The 25855-nt window shown below is 39.0% G+C and overlaps 1 protein-coding gene across 5 annotated transcripts in view; it reads left to right on the top strand.

Annotated features, from left to right (window-relative positions):
- The window catches only part of FIGN (fidgetin, microtubule severing factor), a 442763-nt gene that overhangs the window by 328797 nt on the left and 88111 nt on the right, over nucleotides 1-25855 (top strand). For 2 of the 5 annotated variants that reach the window (XM_039495352.1, XM_039495350.1), the window contains exons 1-2: nucleotides 6050-6286; nucleotides 7048-7217. The exons of 1 other annotated variant lie outside the window; for it this stretch is intronic. Coding sequence is in view for 1 of the 4 variants with exons in the window: in XM_039495344.1 (XP_039351278.1) it covers nucleotides 7193-7217 (25 nt within the window). In the remaining 3 variants the exon portion in view is untranslated. Of the gene's footprint in view, nucleotides 1-6049; nucleotides 6287-7047; nucleotides 7218-25855 lie in introns of those variants that run through there. 2 more of the 5 variants (XM_039495344.1, XM_039495353.1) reach the window with 2 other exon arrangements.

Raw genomic sequence — 25855 nt, forward strand, 5'->3', positions numbered from 1 at the left:
CAAGATCTGGCTCCAAATGAAGCAGAATGGGGATTTGAACCTGGATTATAAGGGAGGTGGGATCGGCACCTCTTCTTCCTGGGATTTTCTTGAGAAAGGGCTAACCTGTTTTAGGACCCTAATTCTAGGAGAGGGTTCATGACTGTGAATCCCAAGTGAATATGGATATCTCCCTCTGGCCTTGAGTTAGGTGCCTATCTCCCTTTGAGGAGCAGGGCCTAAGCCATCTCCTGGATATTATATGCTGTTTAGCTTGATGTGCTGGCTTTTGTGAATCCCATTCTTAGGTGTCCAACATTTGCCATGCATTATATAGGAAACCTAACTCAGGGCTGTGAATTCCACTGAGCAGCAGGGGGCCTAAAGTTAGTTGTTGCAACATTGAGCTGAAATCCCCTTTGTGTATCTAGCAATGAGTCTGTATTCCTTACAATGGTAAACATCCTATTTAAGTCATGGGAAGTTTTGCTAATGTTTTAGGGCTCATAGATTATAAAGCCAAAAGGGGCCAACCAATGTGATCATCTAGTCTGTCCTCCTGCTTAACACAGGCCATAGGACTTCCCTGAATTAATTCCTAGTTGAACTAGAGCATAACTTTAAGAAATCAATGGGAGTCTTTAAAAAAAATTAGAAGTTTTGCCTGTTTGAAAAGTGCAGAATCTGCCCCAAATGGGCTACATCTGATCAAAATTATCTGTTTTTACACAACATCAGAATGGAAATGAAAGTTTTCTCTAAGCCTTAGTATTCAGTCCCTAGATAGTTGTGCTTTATCTTGGTCTTCTACCTTTGGTTCTTTTAGTCATTGAACAATGGCTTGATCTTGTTGCTGCTCTGAGTGGAATTTCCACTGAATTGTATAGAAAAGCTGCAGCATCTCAAGGGTGGAATCTTGGCTCCACTGAAGTAGCTGAGAGTTTACCATTGTCTTCTGTGGGCCCAGTTCACATGTGGTTTGTAAATTACCTTCAAGTCAATTAAATAGTCCTAACCATTCTGAATGAAATTCACGCCTATGCAGAGAGCCAGCACAAGACCTGCAAACCACTTACCTCCCACTTCAGCTCTATTTTGAAATTTCAACTAGGATGTAAGTTGTGCATTGGCTTTGTTTTGGTCCTCCGCACAAGAGTGAATTTAATCTCTGAGACCTATTGTGAAGGACATGGGAACTGCCTGTGGTATTTCATGAATATTATATGTCCATCTGCTTGCTTGATTGTTACTGTGTTGTTGTTTTCTATTGGATTACCAACATTTAATTTGAACTGGGGTTAGTGGCATGTGTGGAGGAAAGGGAATCATGGCTTCAGATTGCCCCATTTCCTGATACTTACAGAACAGTGCAAGTATCTTTTGCTTTAGAAGTTTTGCTTCTGACCATGATGAGTTCAATAGTCTGGCTTGACACAGAGGAGGGATCCGAGCTTGTATTCACAGGGAGAGCTAAGTGGGGGAAAAATAAACAAAGAACTTTTGGGTTGATAGTCCCGGAAGAACAGGCGAGAGTGAGGCAAAGACCACTGGAGGACAGACTGAATCTCAGTCTCCTGAGGTTGGGGTGTCCAGGAAATCCAGGATAAACTACCTAAGCCTATAGGTAAGATAACTAACCATGTAGGCCTTTTATTGTGTTACAGCCCCTTTCCTTTTGTGAGATTTTGTTCCTACAATTAAAATTAAACAATACTTTGTTTTTTAAAAGGGCTTTTGGGTCATTGTATTCACCACTGGTGACAGCTCTTGAAGGGAAGACTTGCTGGGGCCAAGCTCAGTTGGACCTGCTGAACAATAAACAGTTCGTAAATAGGGTGCTGTAGTCCTGATCTAAGAGTGGGACTCCACCAGGAAAGAGGGGAAGGTGGGACGTCTGTCACCTAAAGAGTTGTACTCTGAGAGATCAAGAAACAGGTCAGAGGTACAGTTAACCCTGAACTGTGACACCTTCTTTGAAATATTGGTGGAATTGTCTGCCGTGCTAAAGAACATGCTTCCATTTATCTATCAATCCATGTATGAAATTACAATGAACTAAAGATTGTTTCAAAACACACCATAGTTTTCCTTATAGCTTTACAGGGTACACTATGGAGAAGATGGTGGTATCTTTAGACTAGTGTAGATAGAAGGACATCATAATTATGTATTATTATTTGTTTCTCACATTTTGAATGGTTTGTGTAATTGACCCAGGTTTGCTGAAAAGCTCTGTGTACCTTCCATGCAGCATTGCCTGACTTTAGAGTTAGTAACAAAACCTGAAACCACACAAGTTTCATGTGATTTTGAGTTTTATTGTGAACATTTCACCTACCTCAGGAAATAGGCTCAAGATGAGGTTCTCAGTCTGAGTGTGTGTGAGAAGTTCAGTTTCAAAATGATCAGGATTGGTTGGTGATATTTTCAGACTAAGGGAAAACAAAATTCACTCCTGTACAGAGGACCAGGGTGAAGCCTCTGCTCAAGCTTCAATTCAGACCTCAAAATAGGAATGAAATGGGATGTAAGTGGTGCATAGGGCTTGTATTGACCCTGTGCACAGAAGTCAATTTCACCCCATATGCATGTATTTACATGGCTACTGACTGGGTGCTGACTACTTTAATGTAATGAGCTGTCATAAAGGAGGAAAAGTATACTGTATGGTTATCAAGTTTAAATACTAGAGTTAATGCAATTAAACAATTGATAAATAAATAATTCAATGGTGAGGCAATTCCAAAAGTCATGGTGCTCCCAACAGTGTTGCCAAATCTGAGTCTTGTGATATCTAGTGTTTTTCTTAAAGCCCCAGCTCCTAGAGTTCAGTCATTATGCAAGAAGCTCAGCTTTCATTTTTAAGTACCTTTCTAGCCCTCATGGTTGTGGAGAAAAGCCAGAAAATCGGAACCCTAAAGTTTCAAAAACTGCAAGGAAAATAAAAGGAACCCCAAACATATATTTTTTTAAAATCTCATGATGTAGAGGGGCCCTTACTCATGAGTTTTGATGCTTGTGGTTGGCAATATTGTTGTACATTGTGTATATAAACAGTGGTACATTAAAGTTTACCTTTAACAAGGAAAGCAAGAGTAGAAAATACTACAAACAGTATGCACAACAGGGCCAGGTTAATGTTTCACTAGAAATGTTAACTTTTGAATTTTGCTTTAAGCTCGCCCTTAATCTTATATTAATACTAGTATTTGTGCTTAATTTCCCTGGTCCTTGCAAAGAAAAAAGAAGAGGAAATGAGCTGCTAAAGGCAATGTTAATAGGCACATTCTAAATTGAGGTTCCATTAAACTGTGGAGGCTTTTACTGATGTCTTGATAGTAATATCCTTAAATGACTTGTTTAACAAACATGTCCTCTTTTGGGGCATCCACTGCACATACTTCCTTAACTGACAGTTAGTCACCCGCCCCCCACTCTGCCCCCTTAACTCTACGTAAAAGGGCCAGAGAGATGTAAAGGGACAGGGATAGGGCCCGGGCCCAAAGGGGCCTGCTTCCTGCCAAGGAGGATTCCCCCTGTGCAGGCTTTGCAGAGACATGCATAGGAAGCATGTTGGGGGCAGGGCCACTTCTAACAGTTCTGTGGAGATTCTGGTCCATACTGAGGCCCATAGGTAGCCCCAGGACGGTGCTGTAACTTGGGACCCCAATGCTGTCGGAGTTCTTCCAGGAGGCTCAACAGCCCCTTGAGAAGCCCAAGTTGATTAGATTAGGAGGTTGCAAAGGTGGCTGAAAGCCATGTTAGTTCCACTCCCCTTGGGCTTTGAGTTCTGTTTGGGCTCTGAGTTAAATGGTGTGAAAGGACCATTCTGCAATTGGGGCTGTGCTCTACTCACACTGTCTTTTTCCAGTCACACCCCAAACAGGCATCCTATATCTAGGGTGGCAACCAGAGTGTGAGGTTGGGTTCACAGTGACATACAGTACATCTTGTCTTCTTGCTTTGAATATCTGATTGAACTCCCCCAGGTCTGAAAGCAATGAAGGTCCACCCATAGCATCTCTACACCACTTCCAGGATCAGGGAGAGGAGAGTATAACTAACCAGGGACAACAATGTGCCCCACCTCCTCCAGAACAGGGGGACAGGAGCAGGGTCTGCCTCCCTAATAGCACAGAAAAAGATAAAGATCCTCTTGTAGTCCTAAGTTCCCCAGCCCTGGGAGCAGGAATGAAGATCGTCCTTGTGGAATCCCTCCTGTTCTGGTGAGAGTGAGCAGAGATGGGGATTGTGTGTGTACACAAGAGAAAGAGGAGGGGGAAATGGTTTGTGAGAGTAGGAGACAGACATAGATAGAGAGAAGAGTGTTTTATGTGAGAGATTGATAGGAATAAAACTGAGTGTTTGTGAGAGAGCGCGCGTTAGGGGTGTGTTTGAGAGATGGCCTGATTTGTGGTGTTTGGCCACTTTATGCCTGGTCTGCCAGCCTAAAGAGGTTGGAAACCCTAACCCTTTGGCAGATTCCTCCCAGCAGCTGGTTCTGTGTCATTCCACTGAAGCTGCTGGGGATGTGCTGGAGAAAGGAAGTGTGGGTGGAGTGTTCCTATGCCTTGCTTGTTTCTGCTTGTCAGATATCTCATAGAAGGTGTTGACAGCTGGATTCAAGTTAAGGCAACTCCTGAGGCCTGGTCTAGAAAATTAGGTTGGTCATGGGTATGAAAAATCCACCCCAGAGTGGTGTTGCTAAACTGACCTGAGTTCCCATGTGGACAGCACTAGGTTGATGGAAGAATTCTTCTGTTGACCTAGTTACCGCCTCTCGGGGAGTGTCTTACGTACTCTGATAGAACCCTTCCCGTTGGCATAGGTAATGTGTATGCTGAAGTGCTACAGCAGTGCAGCGGCAGTGGCATAGCTGTGCCGCTGTAACATTTTAAGCGTAGGCAAGCATTGAGGCGGCTCTAACTGCATAAAAGGGAAATGTGAAGATGGCATAAAGCCTTGAGTGTCTCGCTTCATCCCTTTGCTGAGTGGAGTTTGGGCACAGGCATGAATTTGGCTAGAGAGAGAATTAGAATTCTTAGTACTTTTATAGCACTTTACATCTTCAAAACACTATACAGCCATTGACTAATTAATCCTCACACTGCTTCTCTGGGTAGATATCACCATCCCCATTTAATAGATAGGGAAACTGAGACAAAGGTGAAGGGACTTGCCCAAGGCCATATACTAGTCAGTGGCAGAGCTAGGTTCAGAACTGAGGACCGTCTGCCTTCCCACCCTGTGCTTATTCTTCCAGAACCGGGCATGTGTGTGTGAGAGAGACCTCTCGGGTTGAGGACTGAGAGAAGGGTGTGTGCCCGTCTGTGTGTGTGTGTTTGGCGCTAAAGACCAGAGGAAGAAAGGCTGAGATATCACAGCTGACAGGCAGGATCATGGGGCTGCCAAGCCCCAGATGGTCAGCACCAGAGAGTGGGGTGGAAGAAGCGGACCATTTTTATTTAAATAAAAAATATTGTGTCATTCCTTCCCCCAGACCCATGCTGGGCACTGCCATGGGCCCCCCTTAGTTCCTTTGCCCACTGAACCTTTCCCCTCTTACACTTGGGTGACCCTGCCACAGCTTGCCATGCCGACCGAGTCTATTGATCAGAGGGCATTGCCGAGGGGCAGCTGCAGACACTGCCTCCGCTCAGGGGAGGGGGTGGGGGAAGGGAGCTCGGGAGTCGCTGCTGCTGCCGCCGCTGGGGGATGGGGTGGGACATGGAGACAGCGCTGCTGAGGGGGAGACGGCTCTAGGCACATTGCTGCGGCGGGAGGCAGCGGCTAGGGATGGAAGTGGGGATCCCAACTCCCCCGCTGCCACAGAGGAAAGAGAGTGAGAGCGCCCGGGCTGCTTTGCCATGACCTCCCGGCCACCTCCAGCCCGTGTTGGCGTGTTCCCCTGCAAGCGGCAGCAGCCCCTGCCATGTAACATGACCTGTGCGGCCACGGCCCTGTGCAGCGCAGCCATTGAGCTCTCCCTGCACATGAATCTCCTGCGTGTCCCCCCACCCCTCGCCCCTTTGAAAACTGATCTTTGGCTCTTAGTGTGAAAGTGATTTGAATTTGGCTCGGCGGCGCTCTGCGCAGGCGTCCAGCTGCTGGCATGCTGGCTCCTTGCAAAGCAGCTGTTTTGGGTTTGAAATTCCAACATGGCAGAGGCTGCAGTCAGTCTTCCCTTCAAAAACTTGGAATGATTTCAAATCATAGGCACCTTCACTTAACCCGAGCCCCCATTCATCAGCAAACACAGCGGATCGATGCTACTCTAACCTATCGCGTTCTCGTACTAAACCTGCAGGTAAGACGATCCTTTGCATTTTTTCAGCGTTCATTAAAAAAAAAATAATCTTAAAGCTATCCAAGACAGACATATATATATATATATATATATTTAAAAATCGCCTGCTTGTGCCTTAAATATTTAATCTGATTTGCAATCGTTTAATATAGTAAATATTTCCAGCCTGCTTTCCTAATTGTAGTCTGGAAAGTACAGATATACAATTGCAGTGCATGGTTTTTTTTTTCCTCCTTGATCATTGCCAACAATAGTAGGGAGATTAAGAGTTCGCGATTGCAAGATCCCTTCCCACCTCCTTCCTCTAATTGATTTATTTTTAAGTTGTATTAAACATAATAAAGTGCAGGTAATGTGGGACTACGCTTTCTCAGGGAACTAACTTCTAAGTAAATAAGTGCAAATAAGAATCTCGAAGAACAAAAGTTGGGGTTAAATCGCAGTATCTTAGCTGGGGGGACATGACTATGTCAGAGGAGCTGTTGCAGTAAAATGTAAGCACATCATCTTGGAGGGGGTACAGCGTGGTGGGCGTATTGTTGGCTTGGAACGGAGAGAAAGATGTATAATTTAATGGTATATACAATCCACTGATCCTATTACTATCCTCCCTGGAGCTCTTGTTAGTTTCAATGGGAGTGAGTGAAATTGACATGGACTTGCATTCCTGGTCATGTGCTTTTTTTCCTTTCTTTCTTCTCTTGTGATCTGAGATCCCCTTTTTGTTGATGTTGCTTTCCCACTTAATTATATGCATGTAGGTTAAATGAATACCTGACGAAAGGGCCCACGTTTCAAGGCAGTGACATTTGATAGCTGAGAGGAAAAGTGGCTTTAATGAAAAGCAACCTTTGGAATTCCTGCTTGTGAAAAATCCAATTCAGCTTTTTGTGCTGCCAGCAAGAAATGATCAGTAGCACCAGTGTTTATGGTATGTCCGTTTTGGGATCTACTTCCTTTGCATCTAAATAGCAAAGACAAATTTAAATAGCATGATAAAGCACTGAGGAATTTGCATGTGAATATGACTAGCAATAAATCTAATGTTTAATGGTAAAATTTCAACTGTGTAAATAAGCATTTTTTCTTGCTATCATATGTTTATCATTTCTTCTTTGATTTTAGAATTAGTTTTGTCCATTGTATTGATCTCAATTGTAAACCTAAAGTTGCATGGTACTAGCAGTGCACTATAAACACCACCGAACTCAAATAGTATGTAAATTAGTAAAATTCAGTGACTGGAGAAGGAAAAATGCTTAGTAACGAATCCATACACACACCTATATGTCTCTGTATATACACATACACATGGCTAAAATATAGTATTTTTCTATTTCAAACTAATTATATTATTGACTGTTTCTCTGAACTCCAGCTGATCTTTCCCCACTTTTGGCGTAATCAGTTCCCGCAGGTTTTAGCTGATGATGGGGGAGGAAATGGTTTGCATGTAAACAAAACAAAAATACAGTTGTGATCGATTGTTTATTGTGGATGAGCAGGATATTTTATGCTAGTGTACATGTGTCTGGCTGTCATTGCTTTATTGTTAACGTGTAATAGAATGAAATAATCAGGTGCTCAAATTGATTTTTTTAAACCTCTCACTCTCAACTCCCCAGCAGTCCCATCTGCCTCCTCCCTTTACCCCCCCAAAAAAGTCAGATAAAATGGAGCATGGGGGATTTCAATAGACCTTGTTGCGGTGCAGTATGTACACTTCCAGATATGCAATTAAGACTAGAGAACTAGCAACAGAAACAGCTATTAATCTATTTTGTACAAGCAAAGGGTGGTGGTGGGGAGATATGCTGACTTTTAATAGCATGTGATAGTAACAAATAAGGATAGAGAGAACACTGGGGAAGGGGGGAATCTGGAGTGTGTGGTGGCTGATTTCTCATAATAACGCATCTGAATACAAGAAAGGGATTGAGAGAGCAGTTGCACAATGTACACTCCTATTTTGGCACTGTAGGTGACTGTGTGTGTGTGTATATATATATAATATGCATGCTGGACTGCTATACAATGGGGATGATCTAAATGAATTTTGCATTTGGAACTTGTTAACTTTAAAGCGATCAATAAGGCAACTGTTTATTTCAGATGCACATAATTTGCCCTGAGAAATGTTTTGAGGAGCGAGAGGGGGCACAGCTTTTTTTCCCCCCACCCCTTCTCCTAGAGCTGTTGGAGCGAATGTGATTGCCAGATGGGAAATTTCCCTCTGTGATGTTAAAGCTGTAATATATATTCAGAGCAGATTGGACTGCTGCTTGTGATGAGGAGGATATTACATTTATAAATTTTAAATCGGGAATTGGACTGTATGCTCAGAGCTGAAATTGGATGGTGTGGACAGGTGGATATTTCAATGTGATTCCTGGATGATAGTAGTAATAATAATAATAATATCAGAAATATGCAATAAACATAGTAGTGCTAGGCAGTTATGTATATTCTAAGGCATTTAGATAAATATTTTAAGATGTGCTTTGTTCCCTAGAAAATCTTACCTAGTTTGTATGTTGTTTTGTTTTTAAAGCCCACTCTTAAATGAAATATTATCAGTTACATGTCTGAAGAAAAGTTTTGATACAATTATTGTTGCCAGCAGATGCACCTCCTTTCTAGTTTTTGTTTTGCCCAATTATGTGGCCTGACACAGCCACAAACCTGAAAGGCTGGAAAGTGGGAACTAGTCACACTCGAGCAGCTCTGCTGTTGCAAATTAAAAGTGTTTTGTGGTCAGGAAATGAAAACTACAATGTCTCTTTTGAACAAGTCGTTTATCAAGAGAAACATCTATCAAGCAGCGACTTGTCACATTGATCCTCTAAAAGTTAGATTGGAGGTGGAAACTGCTTTGATGTTTTTTTTTTTTTATCCTACATTTATAAAACTGAAAAAGCTAAAGAGACTAGGACCAATATAAATTTAAAAATCACTTCTCTCTGGGTATGACAAACCAAAATTTTGTTACTACTGCACTGTGGTACAGAACCGAGGAAAATAAGGAGGTATCAGATATTCGTCATTTTTTTCCATAATAAAATTTTAACATTGAATGTGTGGCACATGCATTTATGTTCATACTTATAAAAACGTATCTGTACGTTCATACATTTTATCAGGCATGCTTTCTTGCTCAGTAGTGCATCTGTTGCTTTCAAACTGACAGACCTTTTCCTTGTTGCTATTGTGGTGCTGTTTACAAAGTTTTGATGGCAGAAAACTGGGATTTGTTTTTTTCCTTCATTTCAGTCTTGTGTTTCTCATGCTGTATTTGTCATCCTCCTCACATCCCCCGTAATGTAAAGTTTCTCCTACTGCCACAGTGTTTTATGGCAAGTAAAGTAGCATTTGGATGGCATAGCTTGCAACATACTGTATTAGGAGTCTTCTTAAATTTATCTTCCCCCTTTTCACCTTCTTTCTACTGAGATTTTTTTAGTTATGTGAGCCACATTTTCATTCTCACTGAAGTACTGTATTTTTATTTAAAACTGCAATAACTGTACATTCAAAGTACCTATCCAGTTTATTTTCAATGATTGAATGAACTGTACATCAGCTAACTTGTTTTCAACTTTTTCCTTTACTTCATTGTGCATGAAGATAATATAGATTATCAAGGAAGTTCCTACATAGGTATTTTAAAAATATCCTTATTTTTGGGTAAATAGGGCACTTTGACCTTTTCTGTCTCTCGCCTTTTTTCTCTCTCTCTCTTCTCCCGCCTCCAATAAGTGAGACTAATACTGCTTATGGCTGCTTGATATTCCATATAGCTCCATTTGCAAATAGGCAGCAAACAGAAGCGTGGTGGGAGTTTTGGTGAGTGTTATACTTGCTAATTAATCATGTTTGATATGAAGGAATAATAGCATGGTAATAAAGCCTCATTGTTGTTTGATGTTTGTAACAGGATATGACTCCTACACAAACCTGGTGTTTTCCCCCCCTTCCTCCCCCAACAAGATACGTACAGTACAGGATCCAGTTGTTTATATTATCCATTGGAACATCTGTGAAAATACAGGGATATCTGCTGTCCTAATTGTAGTAGCATAGAAAGATTTTTTATTAATATTTTGCTCACACAATTGTCAGCGAAAAAGACAATCTTTAATCATTAGCTGTTGATTTTTAAAGACTTTTACTTTTGAGCTGAGTCAAAAGTGTTTTCTTTCTATTTTTTCTTGATGTACATCAAAAGGTAGCATTTTTTTATACCAATCAGTAAAAAATGGAACTTCACAAACTCTTCTGCAACTACTTGCTCATGTTACGAACACAGTGTAAAAAAATTAATGAAAAAATATTCCTGAATAGATTATACATTTGTACCCCACAACATTTTAAGATTTGTACTGTAATAACAATGAGATCGTTAGCTGTGATTTTTGTGGGGGTTTCATTAGCAGTTGCATACAGCTGCAATCCTCTTCCTCTGATGTTGTTCATCTTTTAATTTATTAACTGTACAATTATTGATTTTTCATCGTGTAGATTCAGGTAGCAAAGCTTGAACTTCAAAACCTCACTTTCCAGCTTAGACTATTTTATGGTGCAGGAAAATAGTTAAAGATCTGTTTTTGACTATATGCCCTACATGTGCTTTTAAAAGGGAGTTTCTAGATGAAAATCATTCTTAATGCTTGCTGTCAATAAGTTAAACACATGTATGCATATAAGAAGTGTGAGATGTAAAGACTGATCTTCTGCAGTCTTAATCATCAATTAATCAGCTAATCTGCTTGTTAGGAATGGTTTTGGTGGTACAAAATCAGCATGAGAGCTGTGTGTGTGAAACGTATGTTGTTTTTAACATGCTGGTCTAATGTAGCATTCTCAGATCTAATAATAGAAATATATTTGGCTCTTTGCCCTCAATCAATATATCCCTTAAGAGAACAAACTTCACATAATACTTTTATAAAGTGCCAGATTTATTACCATGGAGTTGATAAATTTAATTACTGGAATTTTACATTGATTTATTGTTTTGGGGTTTTTTTTTGTTTTTTTTTTTGTGATTGGAGAAAATTGTTCTGCAAATATTTGTGGTATACTGTTGATGGAGAATATTTGATTAATCAGTAGTTAGTCACTGATAAGGCGTAAAGATAACACTAGAACGATCTGAAATATATTAACTCAAGTCCTTTTTATTATTGAGACAGCATATGAGAAACAAAATTATAGTCTAATTTTCATAGTGATAACTTTGAACTGAAATTGTAGCTATTGGGCCAGATTCTTCATTTGTATAGATTGGCATCAAAGGACCTGAGGATCTGGCCCACTGTTTTTTAAATAAAATACCATTTTTGACCTATTGAAAGCTCCTTTTGAAATCTGTTTATATAAAAATATATGGAATTTTAGATACGCATCTGATCCAAAATGTGTAGCTATAAAGGTAACTTTAAGAGCTGTAAATTCAGGATTGCATATCCCTGATATTGTTTCAGAATATTAAACTCTTGCTGCTAGAGATGGTATCCTTTAAGTGAAACATTATCTTCCTTATAAGATCACTTCAGGGAATTTAGAATGGGAATAAGCTTGGAATTTTCTCTAAGTAAAAAATAAAAAGTCTCAATAAATAGAGCTAGGTGAAGGAATGTCTTTCAAGTTGAAAATCATTACTAGAGTATTTGATTCCATTTCAACATGGCATCTGACCTTTTACCCTATTTTAAGGTTGTGTGAGTGAGAAATATAAGCACAAAAATATCTGTTGCTTCCAAATTCTTGCAAGCATTCATTTTTGCACATTCGCTCTCTAAATCCCAAAACATCACAAACATCTTCCTCACTTTAATCTGTATCCTTAAAGGATAGTGGCTAGAACAGAAGAGGAAGGGGAAAAAAATCCAGCTGCAATATGCTACATTCCTAAATTCTTCAAATACAAAGTCTGATCCTTCAAGGTGCCCTTAAACAGCTGAGAGGCCACAGGAGGTTTTTAAGAGTCTGAGAGACCTAAGAGGTGCTCAGCACCTTGCACAATCTGCACATTAAAGAGAGTGTGTATACTGTGTTTCCTAGAGGGAGATCTATATTTGCAGTAACCTACAAACTAGTATGGTGCCTTAACTCTGTGATCTGTAAATACTTGTTGATGTTAGTAAGACCAACTTTTTGACCATTGAAGATAATAGTGAAAGGAGATATAGATGGCTGATTTGGGATAGCACAGACTCCAGAAATTGGGAGGGAAATTAGATTTGCAATTTTCAGTTTTAGGATATGAGGAGTATCAGAAAGTAATACTCTGTATTAACATTACTCGCAGTTGGGCTACAGTGATGAGAATTTGAATTTTTCTGTTTTTTGTATAGAATTATGTTGCTATGATGTGTTTGGCACAGATAATATGAAAATGATAATATACACATTTGTTCATAAGGTACTAGTAGCTATACCTGTCAAACTACTTCAACAACACTAAACAATTTGTAATCAGATCTGTAATGTTTCTTACTATGCCTATTTAGTGTTTGTATAATAGGACGCCCAAAACAGTTTTTTTTCCCTTTGTTTAAATACAGGAATAAAACTTAATGATATTTCAATTTAAAATGTTTTACATATGGGGAAAAAAAATCTCATCTCCGTCTCAGCTATATTTAAAAATGATTAGTGTCATACCAATTGCATATTTATCTTTTTAAAAATAGCATATTTTCAAGTACATAATCCAAAAGGCCATATTAATACATTATTGAAGTAGCAATTTCTGATATTATTAAATCATGTGAATACAGTCATGTGCTTTAAGATACAGTACAGCAAATACTACCACTGTCTTAATCTAATTTATTACAATACCAAATTGTCCCTGTGAAATAGATATTAGCCAGATTATTTCAGTGTAGCAGTAAATTTTTGGCCATGGAGGTTCATTTGCCCCACTTATAATTAGTGTTGCTATTTTTGTAACCTTTTCATATTCTATTTTGAACATATAATCAATCCTCCTATGGTTTGTTTTTTAAAACAAGTGGTTTATTTAGGTTTCATATGCTCGTTCCACAGCTCACCTTATATACATACTGTGCCTCACAATGAATGGTGGCATACACTGCCACTGCATCCAACAATTTTTGTGCAATATTTTGGACACAAAAATATTTTGTTGCACATGCAACCTGATTATAGTTTGGTGGTGACAAATGGGTTTCAGCAATATGCATGTTGTTTGCTTTCATACTCTAGCAGTGAGAACATGCATTCAATGGGACTTGGTCATCTAAAATTGTTGTTTCTTACATTGTATTTAAACTTTTTTGTATCATCTGTTTGATAAATACCTAGGAATAAATTTGATATACATTTGTAACTCCTACTAATTCTAATGGAAGTTGAAAATATATATTTATGGGGGGAGAGTTGGGGATAGATTGCATAAATATACCCAGCAATAATTGCAAACTGTCACCTAAAGGTACTTCTTCCTGATACATTTTGGAGTGTCAGATGAATAGTTGTGTTGCCCCTTTTTAAGATATTGTAAATGACTTCATCATTTCCCTTCTCAGCAAAATTATCGTCTCAACTTGTCTCCTGTATCCCAGAATGCAAGCAAATGGGTATCGTTAATGAATGACAGGAGGGTTTATGCAATTAGTTTTAATTCTTAATTAATCAAGTTAAAAGAGCTGTTTATTTCTACATTGACATTTGTGCACAGTACAGCTTATGTTAAAATAAGTGTATTTTGGCTTATAGATCGAAGGGGGGAGGAGGGTTTCCAACAATTGTTTAATATTGCTGTGTGACAACAGACGGTGTGACGGGAAAAGAGGGTTATACACAAATATAATCAGTCTCTTACAATAGTATTTGTATTGACATTTTGACTGTTGTGAACTGATAGTACTGCTATATAAATGTGTGTGACAGCTATGCTTATGGAGGAAAAGTAACCTTTATCTGCAGTAACATTAACCCTTCAGTATGTCATGTTAAAAGTGTGAACTTTAGTTTGTTAGGCTACTGTCACCACCCATTCTAAATTGCCCCATCCCCTCCTCAGCAACCTAATTATTTCAGCCTCCTGTGTTGACGTGTAGAAAGCAACATTTAGTCTAGGCTGGGAGAACAAGGTTTGCAGGTATTGACTGATAAAAGGTATCACATTGTGATACCTGAAACAGATTTAAAAATAAAGTACTGTATCCTTTTCAAGTCAAAACTGAGACATACTGGAAGGTCCAGCAAGAATGTTTCTGAACGCACCTTGAAGGTGCACCATTTATTTTCAAAAGAGATATCTCCCATCACTCATGGATGGCTCCACCATGAAGAGACATATCAAAAGAGCTCATAGAAGTAACTATTCTTTTATGTCCTCCAGTACTTAGACACTTACAAGATTGTTTCTGAAAAGGAAAAGAAATTGAAGCTCTTGTTGTTGGCCTTTCGTGGACTACGTACTGTATACAGAATTGTAAAAATACATTCTTCATTTATTGGCTTAATTATTAATAAAATTCTGTTTCCATTGATTATTCACATATATGGGAACCTAAAAGAAAAGTAGTGTAATGTTGCTGTATAAATCAGCACAGTTGGGATCTTATGTGTATCTCTAGAAGGTAAATAAATCTAGTACACCTCTACCCCGATATAACGCTGTCCTCGGGAGCCAAACAATCTTACTGCATTATAGGTGAAACCACGTTATATCGAACTTGCTTTGATCCACCGGAGTGTGCAGCCCCGCCCCCCCCGGAGTGCTGATTTACTATGTAGTATCCAAATTCATGTTATATCGGGTCGCATTATATCTGGGTAGAGGTGTACTTTCTATGAAATTAGCTAACGAACAATATTATGTTTTCATTATTATTTAAAGATCTGTGTGTAGTTTGCGGAAGAATTTTTAATTTGCGTGATTGCCTTATGTACATAATTGAGTAAGACATAAATTCAAAATTAAATGAATACACGGTGTCCTTCATAAATGCAGAATCAGATTAACATTTCTGTAAACATAAAAAAATTATAGAAAATGAGTGAACGGTTTCTCTCAGCAATTCAATCAGAAAATCACTAAAGTTTTGAACTTGCAAGACAAATACTTTGAATATGAGAGCAGACTATAAACCACTTACTAACTATGCAGTTGAAAATAAATTAAACAATGACTTTTCTTTCTATAATTTTATAAAATCTGCTTTTGTGTATTTATCACTGTTAATGCAGCACTGAAGAAAATATACACATAAATACTCACAAACTTGAAACAAATGTAAAAACTGTATAGGTATTCTGTCTTAAAGTTACCAACTAAGTAATCGTTTACGTCTATATAGAGGGTGATTGATAAATCTTAATTACTTAAGTATTTTAATAAAGGAAAGGTGTAAATATATTTTGAAACTGTTGATGTAACAATCTTGTCATTCTTGATTTTTGTCTTGTTAACAACACTGCTTTTTTTAACATTTCACAACACTATGCCACACGGTGGTTTGTCATAGGTGTAAAATGTACAAGGTTTTTTCATTCTTCATTTTCACAACTTCAGCAGTAATGCTAATTGAGCTAGTACTGTACCATAATGCTGGTGTTGAGATTTTTCAGCCCGTTTTCAGATTATCGCATATGGCATTGCTGTTTGTATAAAGCCTTCAAAATGCTGAACATCTGCAAATCCCCCTGGCTTTAGTTGTAGATACTCGGCACCTTTCAGGATTTGGGTTTTGGTTTGTCTGGTGATAAGAAATCTGTCAATGACACTGCCATCTCACAGGCAAATTTTAATATGCAGTGTCTTTTTTTTAAAAATTGGGATTGTATAGCAAGTTGAATTGACAAACTCTTGATTTAGATGATCTAGATCAAATATAGCTAATGCAAATTGTGCATGAATATATGCTTATGCAGATGATTTTTTTAGCAACTGTAACCTTATTAATGTAGGCTTATATGGTTTGAACTATTAACTCAAGTTGAAAGGGTTATAGTGTGATATATCTTCCACTCACTGGACAACTTCATTTATATCATAGAATAATGGTAATTTTCAAAATCGGACTTAAGTAAAGGGAAAATAGTTTCAACTGAGTCCTTCATTCAAGTAATTAGCAGAATATATCTTTCTCAAAGACACATCTGCTCCTTTAAATTAGTTATAGTAAAACTATTGCTATGGTTAACTGTGGTTAAAAATAGTCTTATTTGTAGTGCACCCTCCTGTCTTGGTTTTGATTAGGTACAGTTTGATTCTTCCCTCTCCCTCACCAAACATGGAGTCCTCTGAGGATCATGGGATGTTGTCTCATGTTAACTTCGGAAGTGCAATTTGGGTCTCTGATTTTGGCTGGCTCTTTATCAGATTTGCTGAGTTCCTTCAGCTTCCACTGATTTCATTTGGAGTTGGCAGTTTGTAGAGTGCCCTTGGAAACCAGGCCTTGGATGGCTCAAGTAGAGCATTCCAAAATCAGAACTTGAAAAGTTTTGGGCTTGATTTATAAGATGTGCCTGTCTTGTCATGCCACAAATGGGGTTTTCTCAGTGGAACTCAGAGGAGAATTTGACTCCTAGTTTTTGGGATGTAAAAAGCAGAGCTAAAAAGCAGAACTCAAATGCCCTTGTTGTTAGTGAACTTACAGTGAGTGTTTAAAGCTGACTGTAATTCAGGAAGTGTGCTTTGGTTTATAAACCTAAACATTGCAGCTAGTTAGCAAAACATTAAAAAGATGATGTTATTCTAATTACAGAAACTTTTCCTGGTTTTACTTCTTCCTTTTTAAACAATTACGGGCATTGTGCTCCTTAATGGTGCATAACTGCTACAAAGATAAATGGCCTAAAATAATTAGTTTCTAATAATAATCAGAAGTGAGTTAGGTTAGAGTGAATTGGGTTCTGTATTGAAACCTTGTAGCTGTGCGAAAGTAAACCTAGGATCTTGACATACATCTGGAAGAGGTGAGCTGTTTCCAAGCTCTTTACAAGCAATTACACAATGGTGTGTGTGTGTGTGTGTGTGTGTGTGTGTGTGTGTGTGTGTGTGTGTATGTGTATATATATATATATATATATATATATCCACGTCCCTTCCCCCATTTTAAAGACTTTAAGAAGTGATTCCTTCATTATTCCATGTGATTGCTGTACGTACAGATAATAGTGTCTAGTGATACTGAAATATTTTTTAAATTGCAACCAAATAATTAGCTATGCTGTTACACTGGAAAGGTTGGATCTCCTCAAGTGACTTCATGCCCTCCTTTTCCTTTTCTTTTAAACCTAGTATTGTGGGGTTTTATTTTTATTATTATTTTTTTTACAATACTGAAGGGGTTGATTAAGTAAAAGTAGCATACCAGGGTGAGCAGAACTTTTTTTTTTTTTTTTTTTTTTTAACAAGGCTAATGGGCATTTTTAACTAGTTGTCACTTTGCTCTTGAGTTAAAAATGAACTTGTTTTTGGCATGAGCACTGGATCAGCTCGAGTGACACAAGAAAGGGAACAAAATCGTTTCACCCATGATCTAGATTTACAGACATTTTAAATCACCCCCAAAACCCTTTGGGGTGTGAATGACAAAGCTTGTTTATATGTTCCCAGTTTCTCTGGGCCTCAATTTGCAATACCGTTATTTAAGCCTGGCTAATGTAGAGCAATCTTTGCAAAATGAGAGTTCTCCATTTCTTTCAAAGCAATTCTGTTACTTTCCCTGCTTTCCTCCTCCCATTGTGAAAGCCTTTTATATTTGAAATTTAATAAATGCAGGAAGAATATGCTGTGCAGCTAAAGGCCGATACATTCTGTGGAGTCTCATAGACACCATTACCGACATTCATGTAACTCTGTCTTTTGACTAAGATCAAGTGTAGCTGGCCGACAGCCTGAGAGCCTAGGGCTACGAGGTCCAGATCCACGACCTCGTCGTGGGAGCTCTGGGCACATGAGACCAGCAAGTGGGATGCCAGCAACCACTTCCTCCCCAGGGGCAGCTTCACCAGGTTCGTCGGCTGGCGGTTCGCCCACTGTGTCTGGCTCAACTGCGTTCCCCTCAACAGAGCCGTCTGCCACGGAAACTGGGACAAACATTGCAGGAAGTGTGGCTATCCCAACAAGACCCTGCCCCACGTCCTGTGTGGCTGTAAGCACCGCTCCGGAGCCTGGCAGCACCATCCAGAACCGGCTGGTGAAAGCTGTCCTGCCATCCCTGGGGAAGATCACCGTTGACTCCGCCATCCCTGGAACGGACAGCCAACAGCGACCCGACATCGTCATGACTAGTGAGGAAAAGAAGAGGATCCTAATGGTGGACATCACGGTGCCTTTCGAAAACAGGTCCCCGGTCTTCCACGAGGCCCGAGCTCAGAAGGTATTGAAATACATCCCGCTGGCTGACACCCTAAGAGCTCAGAGCTACGAGGTCCAGATCCATGCCCTGGTCGTGGGAGCCTTGGGCGCATGGGACCCCCACAACGAGCTGGTGCTGAGAGCGTGTGGAGTGAGTTGGTGCTACGTCCGGCTCATGAGACAGCTTATGGTGTCCAACACCATGAGGTGGTCCAGAGACATCTACATGGAGCACATCACGGGACACCGTCAATACTAGGACGAGTAAACAAGACTGCTGGTCAGGGAAAATAACCCACTTCCTGACTTCTTGTAGTGAATAGGTACATGGGTAGGGTGTCTAAATACATTCTGTAGGTGGCATACCCGAAATCACTTATTCACTGACGCTTTAAAAACTCCCACACCCCAATCTGGGTCTATGCTGGTTATGTGCTATGTATGTATCTTGTGAACCTTGTAACTGATACTTGTAACTTCTTATAACTCAAGCCTGACCCCAGATGTACAGTACCTTCCTTCTTAACTTGTGTAAATTTGATTTTGAATATTAGCTTTAATAAAAAAATTAAATCTGTTCCATTTAATATCTGTTAGATCTTCTACCAGGTAAACTATATGCTGTAATGACAGAGGGGATAGACTCCATGATCTAATAAATCATTTCCATCTCTAACTAAGATGAGTTTTTTTTTTTCTGTAAGATCATAAACTTATTAGAAACTGACAACCACTTAAAAACATCCTCACTGGGTGCTAAGCTGTCTGAATATCAGTAATCGGTTGTATTCATGATAGGTAGCTTTCTTATGAGTTGCTGGGAGCTAAATTGCAAAGACCTTATGACTAATTTTAGTTTTCTCTGCAACTACTTACTACTGGAATACAGAACCACTGGATATTGTTCTGCACCATTGACTTAGCTATCTTATTGTTAATAAAAGGACTACGTTGAACTATCTTCAGTAAGATTGGATTTTTGGAATAGAGGTTGGGATACAGTACTGAGGTTTTGAGCTGGTACCTGTCAATAGAAAGAATTAAGAAGTTGATAAGCTACATTTCTGAAGAGGGTCAAGGGGGATGGCCACTGATATATGCCTTTGTATGGAATTTGCAAGAAACTCTTTTCTTGCTCACTTTACAAAAGATACAAGGTATTCTGCTAAGCAGGAAAGAAACAAAACAAAAAAAGAGCATGAGAAGGAAAAACAAAGGGAGAAAAATATAGCCCAAACAAATTATTATAGCACATCTCAGTGACTGTGCTCCACACTTAGATTTAATTAGAAGACAACTGCACTGGAAAACTGTTCATTTAGTAGTAGTTAACGACTGATTTCTTCCCACCTTCCCCCCTCACCAATCAGAACAGATTATACGCTTTGTCGTATAATGGTAATTTCCACAGGCAAATCAAGTATGGTAGGTATGGTAGTATTGTAAGGTTTTCATTAATGATGTTAATTTATCATTTCACTATCCCTTTAGAGGTGAAAATAACTATTTTCTTTCTTTTGCATTTATGTGGTAATAGTTTTTTGTTTTTGTTTTTTTAAATCAGTGAATATCAAACTAGTGCGTTTTTGTGAATTTTTTTTATGTAAAAGACTATAACATGATAACTGGATAGCCATTAATGTATTCATTACCTAGATGAAAATTGCTGGAAGAAATCAAACATTGTATATGCACATTTTGCTTAGGATGACTGCTGTCAGGAAACATTTCTTCTATGTTGTAATATGATTTGCTGTTATAGGTTTTTCAGGTGTTGTGGATGGTTACATGCAGAATTTCAGGCAAACAAGTTTTATTTCATGAGACGCTGAATAGGATCCACTTGCTGTCAACAGTAAGATAATAAGAATAAAAGTAATGTACCATTTAAGAAAGATGCTGTAGACAGATGGATTGATTTGCTATGTCATGAGTTCTGCCCAGACAGATGCAGGTGGAGCTAAGTTATTAAGAACTCCGTGGTCTATATCCTCAACTGATGTAAGAACAGAATAACTCCATAGAACCTCTTTATGTGCATACTAGAGCAGAATTTGGCCCCAAAATTACCTTCAAAATATTTCTGCATCTTGGGAATCTATACACACAGTTATATAGAACTGTATATGTGGATAGCAATAATTTTTGTGGGGTAATTTAAATATATTAGAATCTTAACGGAGTCACTGTTCAGTAGATAGGAATAAATCCTTTTTATGTTTTTTTATTTTATTTTTTTTAAGTACATCTATGGCAGGTATGTTTGAAATCCAGATGATCTATACATGTTAGGCACTGTGCCCAAGCACCTATGATCTGATTATTTAATGGATTTTTAATTTATGCCTTCCTGTGCTATTCATATTTATAGTAGCCAGGAACCCTGTATAGGTTTTGTTTGCAGTATTAATATTTAAGATGTCTGAGAACATATGTCTTAAAGAAGAGTGCTCATTCATAGATTCAATGCATGTAGCTGCCTCTGCATTTTGCAAAATATCAGAAAGTTAATTAGCCAGACATCCAGCCTCTAGAGGGCATTCTAATGCTCCAGCAGCCTCACTCTGTCTAGCCTTCAAGAGTGAATGCAGATCTGCACACTGCAATGTGCTTTAGAAAGTTAAAAACTTTTGTTTTAAGTATAAGATTTGTGTGCCTTTTTTATAACATGACAGTAATCTAAGAAGAAATGGATGTGTAGTGATCACAGTTTCTAAAAAAGAAATACTTACTGTTACCTATTTTTACTTAAAATAAGAAATACCATATTGGAGTCAAATATCCTGCCATGGTAATTTTTATGTATGTATGTATGTATTTAAAGTGATAACCTCTATGAGGTCAAAAAGTTAAATCAACTGTGGTGAATGAGCAATTGGTGTAATCACTTCACTGACGTAACAATTAATGGATGTCTCTTAACCCAATGGGACTGTCCATGTAAATACTCCCCGTGAATCAAGCTTATGGTATTTGAGACTTGTGAACTCATTTTTGTACTAAAATCTAGGTAATAAAGAGTTAATCTGGGGTTAAACTCAGGAGCTCTCCTGTGTCCTAAGTTCAGTTGCTTTATCCATTTGGTTTCTGTGAATGCCCCATGCCATTTTCTTTCTTGTATCTGTCATTAGTGCTATAGCAAGTGATATTATAGAATTTAAGGGAAATCAGAATTCATCAAATGTTCAAATGATAATTAGTTGAAGACCATGTTTCTCCAGTCCAATACACCGGTGTTATGGTGGTGTAGCTCCATTGAAATTAGTGGAGTTACACTGCCACAAAACTTGTGTAGGAGAGAGGAGACTCACGCCCAATATTTCGTTTTCAGGTTTTCCTTCAAACGTGGAGATGTCAGCAAACAAACAAAAAACCCCACAAAAAAAGACAAAAGATTCTTGGCTCTGGCATCATGAAATAACCATTCTCCTTCCCCACCCAAAAAAGTCCATTTTTGATCCTTCCATACATAATAGTCACCAACCAAGCCAATAACCTTTACTGAAGGCGTACTAGTTTTTTTCCAATTGCAGCACTTTAGTACTGAAACACTTCTAGATGTTATCTTGGCAATTCATATTGAAATTCAGTTTGAGCATGCACACTCTGTGTAGGAGAAAAGTATCTACAGTTGTTGATGATTGAACCTAGGCCCTCCAGGTTATCACACAGATAAGTGTGTTACTATAGACAAATTTTGCTTAGTTAATTGCATGAATATATTACAGCTTTACATTTGAAGCTGGATAGATAATCTCAACAATAAGGAAGCACAACGTAGTTCTAGATAGCATAATAAAGAATGAGGGAGAATCTAAGAATGGAAGTAAAAGCTTAGGGGAGTGCTTTGGTTCATTTTGTCAGTCACCTAGACTATAGTCAAGAGACCTACGTTTAATCCTTTGTCAACCAGTTCTTTCTCTCTTTTTGAAAAGCACTATTTAAAAAAAAAATTCAAATGCAGTCTTCATAGGTGAAGCTAAACCAAGGTCTGTCAAACAGATAGCTTTGAGAGTGAACAGTTGACAACATGCAGGATTCACTAGCGAATTCCTAGTTTGATACAGTCATATATGTAAAGTGTTTGTTCTCCTTGCTGCATAATGTGAATGGATGATCAACAGTGTAAGGATAAATAGCTGCATGAGAAAGCAGAAGCCTTTTATTAAGACAGAGCCCAATCCCGGAAAGTGCTGGATCATATTTTTACATCTTAATGATCTGTGGACAAAGCATAGCTAACTTACTGGAGAAATAATGGTGTCGCTGCAGCATGAGTCATCTGATGCTTTTCCCCCTAAGAGTTGACTAGTGTGTGTCACTTTAACCTGTGCATATGCTTAGAAACCCAGCTTGGTTTTTAGTGCAGGATTGCATGTTGGGGCTGTGCAATAGGCTGTATGACATAGAAAGTTCAATAACATGAAAAAGTGTAGCACTTGGAGGACTGCATGTTTAACCCTTTTCCATATCTAATCCATGCAGCTTTTTGAGTACTATATGAAGAGGTAGTAACGGTGGTGGGAGAGTGCTGGAAGTGCAGTTAGGGTATTTATTTATTTGAAATAGATGGTAGAAAATATAAAACGTCTTTTTACAGTGAAGATCTTGTGCTCTGAAAATAGTTATATTTACAATCACAAAATATCACCCAGCAACATGATCTAGTAAAGAAGAAATAAAATGTAGCCTAGCAGCCAATATATGATAGGTACCATGACAGCATATGCCTGTCCCGCTCCACCTGAAAACCAGTACCCTCAACCTTTCTCAGCAGCCCTGTAAAATAGATGACTTCTACAATATGCCCTGAAATTTGACAGGTTTGGGCTGAGTGAGTTCCAGAATGGAAGAGATTCCTGTGGCGAATACCCTATCTATTGTCCCTTCCCTTTCATAGCAAAGGGGTGGGGAGAGTCAAGCCTGAGTGCCTCTGCTTATCTTGGCTTTTAGTCATGTGGCCCAAGGGTCTTCTTATCAGATTTAGAGCTTGCCAAGCTAATCTGTGGCAGCCTCATTAGCGAAGTGCAGAGCCCTCAGACCACCATCAAATCTGGTCAGAGGTCAGTTGTCAATGATGGGTGACATTGGGCTGTGGCCAAGGACAGACAGACAGATATGAAGGCTGGCTGCACATTGACCCTGTCTCATTCAAAATAGGTTCAAAGAGGCTCATGAGCTGCATGGCAAATCAAAGCCGGGTACATGCGTGGGCTGGTCAGTTATAAGAGTTGGTTATTGACATCAGCTGCAGACCATTCTTCATGCCGTATTGGCGTCACAGAGAAATCTGGCCAGGGCAAGTGAGCCCATGATGGGTTCCTTGACAACATGTGTGCTGTTGGGTGGTTGAAGAGGTCTTTGTATAGTGGTAGCGTGGGTTTGCCCTGATCTTCTCAACCATTCGAGCTGTATAAACCTCACAACGGTTGTGTGGAGGAGTGATGATGGGCAGTCACGGTACTGGTGTGGGTCAAATCATCCCAGTTACTATGTGCATGGTTAAATGTAGCTGTGTATCAACCAAGTTGATGTCAGATGAAAGGAGCCGGATTTGAAGCTCAGTAGTCTGCTGCAGAGTTACAGAAGGCTAAACAGGATGATCAGAGAGTCTGAGCATTTTCTCTCAATGAAGTGCTGGCCTATTTGCTTAGAAGGTTGTTGCCTTAGCCACAGTTTTCCTCAGGTGGTTAAGATATGTGCGAGATCTATCTATGGTTACTCTAAGGTAAACTGGATGGGATTCATGTTTCAAGTAATACCCATTGAGAAATACATTCTGTTCTTGGTCTGCTCTTGTGTCGTAAAGACGGGACACACTTTAAATTGTCTTGGTCACACTTGATTGTAAATGCAACCAAGTACAGTATTTGCTATCTTAATCAAGTCAGTCTTTAGGGAGCCTTCAAGTTCTGGGAATGATCATGCTTGCATGCCTAAGCAAATGTGAACTTGTGTGTCTAGATGAGCTTCAGTTCATACAGGTTGAAAAGAGTCAGCACAGAGCTTTGGAGTAGACCATTGGCTTGTCATTCCACATGCTAATTCTGTCTCCTGTGAGCATTTGGAAATGTTTGTTGTGGAGGAGGAGGTCAGTTATGTTGACTACCCATGCTGGGAGTGATCTTGGCAATTTGACTTAGAGCCCTGTGTGGTAGACTATGTCATATGCTGCTGTCAGGTCCAGAAATACGGCTCCTGTCTTCAAGTTTCTCTGAAAACCATTTTCGATGAATGTTGTCAAAACTAGCACTTGATCTTAGGTGCTGTGACCTCACCAAAAGCCTGATGTCTAAATGCTGAGTATTGACTCCATATCTGGGGTGATGCTCACTGAGTCAGTCAGGGTAGTTAAGGTATGTAGACTCTCAGATGGATCTCATGAATATGCTGCAAATATATTAATTCTGATAGGAAGTAAAAAAACCCAACAGGTATACAATAAAATCCTTAAACATGAATTTTGATAGGATGATATTAAGTCCCTAAACAATTCAACATATGTACTCAAATGTTGTGACTAGATGGGCACATTTCTTGTAGTATTATGCCTTTACTCTGAATTTAGAAAGGTGTGAGTGCTGTCTTTGAAGCAGGAATGTTGCATCTTTCCAAAGAAGGGTGAGAAGTTCCCCTGTCCTCCCCTCCCCCCGCCACACACACACAGAAATTCAGTGGCTTTCATTTATCTTAAAGCTATTTTAATAGAAACAGCAAGTTTATAAATCATCTAAGCAATTACCTGAACATGGTGGGAGTGGGGTTTAGCTTGGGCTTTGGGCCCAGATGTTTCCAGACGTCAATAATGGCCCTGCCCAGATATTTACAGCTTAATTTTGTTCATGTGCACTAGTCCATAAATGGTTCCATTTCCATTTCCAGTTGAACAACTGAGCCACTTACAGAAGAGTGATTTAAACATGAATGATGGCAAGACGTGAATAGAAACAATTTATCTTTGGAAACTTTACAATCCGTTTCTAATATTTAAAATGTACTCTAGATCACAAATAGGGCATGATTGACCAACGCGTAAATGTCCCTTTTAAAATGTGTTTTCTTTCTATCAAATCAGTTTTTGCTTAGCTTCACTATAGTTTGGAAGGAAAGACATTTTTGTGTGTGCGCTATACCACCTAGCACTAGTTTATTGAAAGCCAGTGTGCTAACCCCTCCCCCCACCTCCCATCCCACCCTACATTACTTGAAGCTAAACAAATTGAAAA

This window comes from Mauremys reevesii, linkage group 11, assembly GCF_016161935.1.
Source record: "Mauremys reevesii isolate NIE-2019 linkage group 11, ASM1616193v1, whole genome shotgun sequence".
Taxonomy (NCBI): Eukaryota; Metazoa; Chordata; order Testudines; family Geoemydidae; genus Mauremys; species Mauremys reevesii.